Source organism: Perkinsus marinus (assembly GCF_000006405.1).
Source record: "Perkinsus marinus ATCC 50983 genomic scaffold scf_1104296948840, whole genome shotgun sequence".
Classification (NCBI taxonomy): Eukaryota; Perkinsozoa; order Perkinsida; family Perkinsidae; genus Perkinsus; species Perkinsus marinus.
In genome coordinates, this window is record NW_003210043.1 from 41204 (window position 1) to 48871 (window position 7668).

The 7668-nt window shown below is 52.4% G+C and overlaps 3 protein-coding genes across 3 annotated transcripts in view; all 3 read right to left on the reverse strand.

Annotated features, from left to right (window-relative positions):
• Positions 1-3482: 3482 nt before the first annotated feature.
• On the reverse strand, positions 3483-4543 carry Pmar_PMAR007769 (hypothetical protein; the record flags this gene model as incomplete). Its single annotated transcript, XM_002778520.1, has 5 exons — positions 3483-3658; positions 3811-3892; positions 3938-3998; positions 4323-4389; positions 4429-4543. 5 exons carry the CDS (start codon positions 4541-4543, stop codon positions 3483-3485), a joined length of 501 nt encoding a protein of 166 aa, XP_002778566.1.
• A 242-nt stretch (positions 4544-4785) lies between these two features.
• Positions 4786-6992, reverse strand: Pmar_PMAR007770 (conserved hypothetical protein; the record flags this gene model as incomplete). The annotated part of the gene is made up of 9 exons (XM_002778521.1): positions 4786-5164; positions 5208-5677; positions 5816-5932; positions 5986-6096; positions 6146-6244; positions 6292-6355; positions 6402-6651; positions 6722-6841; positions 6890-6992. The coding sequence occupies 9 exons, from the start codon at positions 6990-6992 to the stop codon at positions 4786-4788; spliced, it is 1713 nt and encodes a 570-aa protein (XP_002778567.1).
• A 519-nt stretch (positions 6993-7511) lies between these two features.
• Pmar_PMAR007771 (glucose-6-phosphate isomerase, putative) overlaps positions 7512-7668 on the reverse strand; it is a gene marked incomplete at both ends in the record, with an annotated part of 2272 nt that continues 2115 nt past the window's right edge. Inside the window, one exon of the mRNA XM_002778522.1 lies at positions 7512-7668. This exon is cut by the window's right edge and continues 4 nt beyond it. Coding sequence (XP_002778568.1) covers positions 7512-7668 — 157 coding nt within the window.

Consider the following 7668-nt stretch of genomic DNA (forward strand, 5'->3'; position numbering starts at 1 on the left):
ATGGATGGGATTGTAGAATTGCCTGAATAGGTCGGCCGTGTGGGAAAGTATGCGAATGGTCAACTGCATGTATTGGTGACAATATGAAGGTTCCGAGGAAGTTCTGGGAAAATCTTATTGGTTTCTGTACACTTGTATTTGAGCTGGTGCGTGAACGTCTATAGTTAGCGATGAAACTTCCAAGTTCAACTGAGGGAAATGAACGTATTCTCCGACACTGTAGATCGGGGAATGCACCAAACACATTGGACGTGAGGACGGGACTATACGACGCGGAGTAACGATAAAAATCCCTTTTCCGGGGTTCGAACCGGCGTATCCCCCCAGACTGGAGTCAGCAGCCCCCATCTGGTTGTAAACCAGTTGCAGACGTTCGAGCAGAGTAACGCGGGAGAGGGTCGGAATGGGCAATAACAACAGCAACAGACGGTGAGACCTCTATTGGGCCGCCCGGCCCCGGCTATTCAATTTGAGGCAACTTCGATGATATTAGCAGAACTCGTCCCTTCGCCCCGGGGATCTCTAGCTCTGACGCTCGGGTGTGTAAGCGATGTGTTACTATACACGCATTGAATGAACTTGTCACCCTGAAGCGAGAACGTAGACCTATACGTCTTTGGAAGTATCACATTGAGACTCAATCTGATAGTCATCCTCAAGCAAACATTTTCTGAGTAACTAGAGAATACGAGTCTGTTAGCGAAGCGTATGACGAACAAGGAACACATTTGCTCTGGATGTTCAGTGTGGATGAGATTCGGTCGTCTTATGCACTTGTGAAATCTTGTATTTCCTCAACGTATCTGAGCATTATCATTAGAGCATCTATTATGTCGAGTTATGCTGCCTCGATGCCCTCAAGAGCTCAAACAGGAGGCGCCCGTCTCTCCGACCAGCACCTGCGATAGCCTAACCGTCACCGATGGCCTCCCTCTGGACTCTATGATGCTCGATAGTCTCTCTGAAAGGGGGACTCCTAGGGACGAGGATGTACATACCTGGTGGGAGATTTGGAAGATTTTTGGTATCATCAGGTAAGCGAGTCGGACCTTTTTAACGACCTACTGGACATGGATTCCTCCACTACCACTCCCACCTCGCCTCGACTCGGCCTCATCGACATCCACGATGATGTTGTGTGTAAAATACTGTCCTTCCTACCGGCCTCCTCCATAGTAAGCTCCTCACAGACATGCAGGTGATGACTTTTTCCGCATTTTCCTCCGCTGTTACGCCGCACCGCAGATATCTGAGAGCGTGTGGGAATCGTGATGAATTGTGGTATTGGGTTTATCATTACCGCTGGCCGCCTAGGAAGGACCGTTACGGTCGGAGAGTAATAGCAACAGTTAGGGCATCGAGCGACCTCTGACGTGTTGACTCTTCAGGCCAACCTACGTTATAAACCCTTTGTTCGCTGTTGGAAGAAAGAACTGCAGCTCCGGGCCGACTCGGAGGCCTCCGGTGTGGATAAAGCTGAAGTTGTTGATAAAAGTTGGGGTGATTGGGATGCAGCAGTCGCTCTTGGCATTCAAGCGGTAATGTGCCATGGGCATTCTGTGGAGTATCTTATAAGCATTCAGACTCCTCGTGGAGGTCATCATACCATCACTAATGAGCCGTCCGCTCCCTCGTCTTTGCGTTCGCCTTACTCCGCGTCTCGAGCCGCCCAGTTGGACCGTGAACGGCGGGTATGGAGGGAAGCACGAGACGAGTGGATGCTCTGGCGAGTAGTGTATCGAGATACAGAAGAGCATCCAGACCCGAAGGACTTTCCTACGCACACCTGTGATAATACGAGGTCCAGAGTCCAGGTGGTCTCAGGGGCATCACCAGAAGGATGTCCTCAGGTGCACGCTGTGGAGGTCTCGGAAATTCCGGGATGCCTTCGTCTGCGATGAGACGGGTCACATCCACGAGTGCAACGGGCGTACGATGGAGGACTCAGCCTGTGATAGCGCTATGTGGGACCGCGGCAACCAGTGCTGGGTCTGCCCTATCAGCATGAGGATATTCAGGTAGTGTCGGGGTGTCGAGAGTTCAGTATAGACTCAGTCACTCGCCACGAAATTCCGGAGCTGCAGGAACCTCGACAGTGGTGTGACGAACATTGCAGTTTGCTTTGAATTGGACATAGTGTCTCCTTCCGGCAGATACGCAGCGCCTCGCAATGCGGCAGTTGAACAGGGTATAGAGCCTGGTGGGGAGGACTTTGGACCCGCACAATACCTTGGAGACGACTCTCGAGGTACTTACTAACCCTGGGGTTATCGCGTTGGAGGCTGCTGTTACCTTAGGTATAGTAGACCCTCGAGCAGGGGAAGGGGAGTGTGGGGAGGTAGAGGGACAGGGTGGTGATGGGTGGTGTTGCTGTCGGGAACAAGAAGTAGTGTCTATCTAGTTGGTGGGATTGATGTGCATCAGCAGTTGCTTCTTGGACTGGTATTATCAAGGCTATGAGGCCTCTATGGCAGACGAGCGTCGCGAGGCGGAGGCGGAGCGAAGAAATTTTGAGAGAATGGGAGAGGCTCGGTTCCGCGGTGTAGGATTTGGAGGGGATGGGTTATTACGGACTCGACTCGATACCCTTCGAACCGACAATAGAAAGCTGATGAGGAGTACCTCGAGTTTGATGTCGTTTGTAATGAAATAATAATACTGGTTCGGTGGATATCTGTGAGCTTATCGAGATTGCCACAGTTTGTTTTGGACGAAAAGGAAGCGTATTGTATTTGAACAGTTGTGACCACATGATAGTAGTCACTCAGTGGGATTGGTGTTCTTAGGCGTCATTGCACGGTCATCGTTGCCATAGGAGTAATGAGGCGAGGAGGAAACGGTCCCATCCTCAAGCAGTCGTCGATGGTGGCACAGAGAGGCCGTGTGCTCTGCGTCGTTTGTTATGATTGATCCAACTGAGTGCTTGTGTTAAGTGGGACCTTTGGGTAACGTAGGGGGGGAAGGGGCATAGCCATGGAAACAGGAGAATTTTGGAATGATAATTAATTTCCACCCCTTCCTGTTCACAGTACATGATGCATGATACTGTGCATACTATACAGTATGGGTACATCTGAATGCGCATCACTGTGTTCTTGATGCGGAGCTTCAGTGAGGGGATGCGTGGCCGAATTCGGTAAGTGCTGGTGACGACTTATCACTCTTCAGTACTCCTGCCCGTCCTCACACATAACTGTGTATCTCAGGTGCAACTCAGGTGTAACTCAGGTATAATCGAGAGCGCTCACCAACAGCGTCGTGACAGGAGACATCTATCGTCGTATCCTAGAGCGTATGTCCCTCAGTGTGAATTTTGTCTCCCATATGGACATTACTCGGAGACTTACAAACAACACCGTAAGGAAGGGGACACATATGTTCATTTGGTAGATGAGGAAGGAAGCCCTTCCAAGTTAACATCTTCAAGCTCGATCCATACGGGGTAGGGGCCCCGTGCGCCATGCCCAACCGCTGAGACGACCTCAATACAAGGGATTAACTCGAACACGCTTACGCTTTCCCATCATGTGGTGTCCATAATTGCAAAGTATTAGCCTGTCGAGAGGGGTGACCCCAGACAACAGGCCTCCAGGATCGTCCCATCGGACGAATGCCTGTTCGTATACCCTGAGGGGCAACCGCATGTGGACGAGCACACCTTGACCGTCCCAACCTTTTCGAAAGCTGAGAGCGACTGAGAGATCTTCATCTCCGATGATGGACTATCGACAGCCACTGTTTCAAGCATGTCAGTGTTGTTATTCTGCGACATTGAAGAGGAGGGCATGGCTGTGTGTACGATGTACCTACGGTGTAGACACACAGAGGGGCATGACTGTCGCTGAGAGGCACCGTTCTTAGTCTCACGAGTTCCCATATTCATCGCGGGATCCTGAGCGCCCTTGAGGGTTGTGTAGTGGCAGCATCGGGCAACTACCGATTGTGGCCAGTCGCTCGCCGTCAGCTCGATCAAGAGGCCATCCGCCTCGCCACAATATCTGAGCACAGGTGTTGGAATAGACCATTCCTTGCGCTGAGAAGATATGCTATACAGTGTGTGCCAATTTGATATGCATCTGTGAAAATTTAATAGGAATCGATCTGAAACTATGCTGGATAGTTCACGTAAATATCGCTATGAACATGTGATGTGATAGAAGTAACCGCTCGAAACTGTGATAGCGACAACTTGTTCACTATCATTCGCGTCAGAAAATAGCGCACATTGTTCACATTTGCATATCAAATTGGCACGCACTATACATGCTTCTATCTACTGCATACTCGGGGATGCGGCCTTCTATGTCTCGGCCTGGCGACACCGTTGAAATACTCTTCTTTGCGGCACAGTCGCGTCGCTAGCTTCTCCAGCCGCTTCGTGCGCACTTCCTAATCGATCAATGAACATAGTGGTTAGAGGCGACTTACGCAGTCCTGTATGAATAGTAGGGGAAAGCGGGTCATCAGTCGAGACCTCCGAGACCCCTGTCTTGCCTGTGTCGATGATGGCACCTAGATTGGGACGACCCAATAGGGTGACCATACAGCGAGCACTTCCGCAGGACCGACCCTATTGGAGGGCGCGATGGCGTGTCGAGTAGACGCCGGTGTGGTCCCCATAGATAGCGGTCGTTCGTCGAGGGGCATCTTGGTTCAATCAATAGGGGTAGTAGCACTCGTGATGAAGAAGCGCCGCACTAGGCCATATACAGACCATGCAATTGACGAACACAAGGTGTGGTATATCGCAGCAGACACAGCACATGATGGTGAGTAGAGGAAGCCTCACTCTTCGACAAAGTCGGACTCGTATTCTTCCTCTTCTTCCTCTTTAGAAGAGATTGCAGTGCCGTTTCGAGCAGCCCCATTTCCAGCCATCTCAGTGGGCTCCACCGAGCTGTCTTCTGCCCCTTCCCGGATTTCCGTTGCCGGCGTCGCCGACTTTGGTACTGCGAGTTCGGTTGGGGCCTGGTCCGGCTCGTCGTCGTCCAGGCGACCTCGTGAGCTGGACGATCGCAGACTACTGAGGGACCGTCGGCAACTGGTTGAGTGGCGAGACCGGAAAATGCTGCCGGGGTCGTTCGCTACAGAAGCTGCACTCACTCGGGTTTGGCTCACCATACTCAAGTAATGCCGTCCCGACTCCACGAGGACACGGAAGTGCCTGAGACTGAGGATGGCCGAACAGATGTCAATGTGGGGCTTACTCTGCAATGGTTTTGGGGTCTCGAGGTCTGGGTAGTCTATGAACGGACACAGGCTCATGCCGATGTCCTGGCCCGGGCCCATCGTTCCCCCGTACCGGTCTCAGTATGGGACTCATACTAGGGGATCTCGGCGGGGAGCTCGGTGGTGGAGGCTCGTACCGCACCGGGCGTTCGGCCAGCTCCGAACGATCAACAGAGTCGGGCGCCCATCGAGGGCCGATCTGATCGGCCCCAAGAGTGGATGGTATGTCGTAGGAGCCGGGCCCAAGACCAGAGTCGTAACCCCGAGGGGTCGACAAGCGTGGGGCCAGGCTCCACTGAGTGGACCGAGGCAGCACCGAGTGGTGGTTGATAGAAGGCAACAGGCTAGTCAAAGAGGCTGCCGACTTTGGACGTTCGTCCTTCTTGGCAGCTTCGAAGTTGGTCTGGAACTTCCGACGGTCGTACTCGACTCGCTGCCTTTTCATTGCCTGAGAGGAAGTATACAGGACGATTGAATTCAGCGATCCACTTAATGAGTCTTGTCTGGGCTTACGAATCAGAGGACCACCGACCTCGTCATATGAGAATACTAAGGTACTTAAAATCAATCACAGTGAGGCCCTCACCAGAGTCATTCGTTCCATTTCGATGTCGCAGGCGGCCTCGAGGACCTGTCGATCAGCTTCCGCGTCCTTGAGGTACTGTTCACGTCTCCGTCTTCGCTCTACCAGATGCTCACTGATCTAACCATAGACACACAATAGATCATCAAAGCAGCAAAGGTAGCAGGTCGGACCGCTCGTTTTCGATGTGTTTCCTGGACGAAAGCCTCGAACTCCATCTTGTTACGGTGTAGCTGATCCTTGCTACGCGTGTCCTTAGCACGCATCTCCTCGGTCAAAGCCATCTGAGCATTCATACTCAATACGGCTAGGCTTGGGCCTCATAATGGGCACCTTCCTGCGCTCGTCCTCCTTCACCTTTTCTCGCAGTCGAGCTAACCGTGAGCGTTCTGCGCTGAGTAACGCAGCCCTCTTGGCTCGACGAGACTCCGCCTGAGCAAAGCGCAATTGCGTAGCAATTATTTCTCGACTGAGACTACCCGGGCGGCAAGTGCCTCTGACAGTCTCATCTCACGATCCTTGCGGACTTGCAGCAGCTGGTCACTGGGAAAGAGTTGAGTCGGTCAGAGAGGTCAACACATGTGTCTACCGATTGTGCTCTTGCATATCCTTATTCCGCTTGAACCTGTCCCCACGCTTAGCGTCCCGCATACGCTTTGTGGCCTCGGCTAGCTGCTCCATACGTTGTCGATACCTGATGGCGACTCTGGACCGTCGTAGCTTAGGTCGAAAGCACATCTGTTGGCGACGCTCCTTGTCAAGCATTTCCATCATACGCTGATATATGAGCTCATCTCGCTCCTTCTTCCGTTGGGCACTCCTCGACCTTGCCCTCTCTCCTGAACATGAGTCAGTCTGCGGTAGCTTCTATGGGAAGGCAAACATATGCTTTTCGCTATTGAGACTCACTCCGTGCTTCGTTGTCCATGAAGGAAGCCTTCTGTTTCTCGAGACGTGCCATATGAGACCGCATTCGTGCCATAGCAGTGGTGGCAAAGTCATCAGGCGTTGTGATCGATCGCAGAGTGCCTGAGGAATAGCCTCTCACTGACGGCTAGTAGCCCAGGCCTTCCTCACGGTCAAGAGATCGGCCTCGTTGAGAACCTCCCGTTGTCGACAGGTTCTTGCCTTGCATCCACTCGTCGAAGGACTGGGTATTGGCGTAGCTCGACTTGACCATAATGGTGTCGTACTCGTTCCTAATGAGTGATATGAGGCTGCCTCCCACCGGACACGACTGCTTCCTCACAATGCTTCAGCTAGACAGGATATACGCCAATCTAGGGGAAGATCTGTTTCATCAAGTGTCGTATAGCTTGGGAACTCTGGTTGAGGAGTCTTGCTGTAATCCTGGGTATGCCAGATATCGACTTCAGATGGTCTCAGGCCTAGCCTATAGCAAGCCTCGACGAACCTCGGGGACCTGGAGCAAGAGAGGCTGTTCGAGGGATCGTTGGAAGAACTCACTTAAGTATCTCTGTCGGAGTGAGGCCCCGGTCAGCGATTCTCATACGCCCTCGTGATGAGAGAGAGGCGAGTGCTTCCTCGGGGAATTCGCTCATGCCATTTGTTGGGATGCTCTGTCGACTGAGGAGGTGGTGGGTCCATGTCGACATCATAGCCTTCTAGTGTTACCGCTGCTCGCGATGTGTCAGTGAGGTTCTTCATCACTTTAGAGGAGGGACCGTCGTGGCTTCCTTCACCGGGCATTGCAGATCATAGGATGAATCGGGCGGAAGCCCACAGACTGAGTGTTGATATTCGGAACGGCAATTCTCATAACTGATTGGCTGAGTCGACGATCGGTCTCAGTAGATCCTATCGACGTGGGCCCAGATGTTACATATATTTGAGCA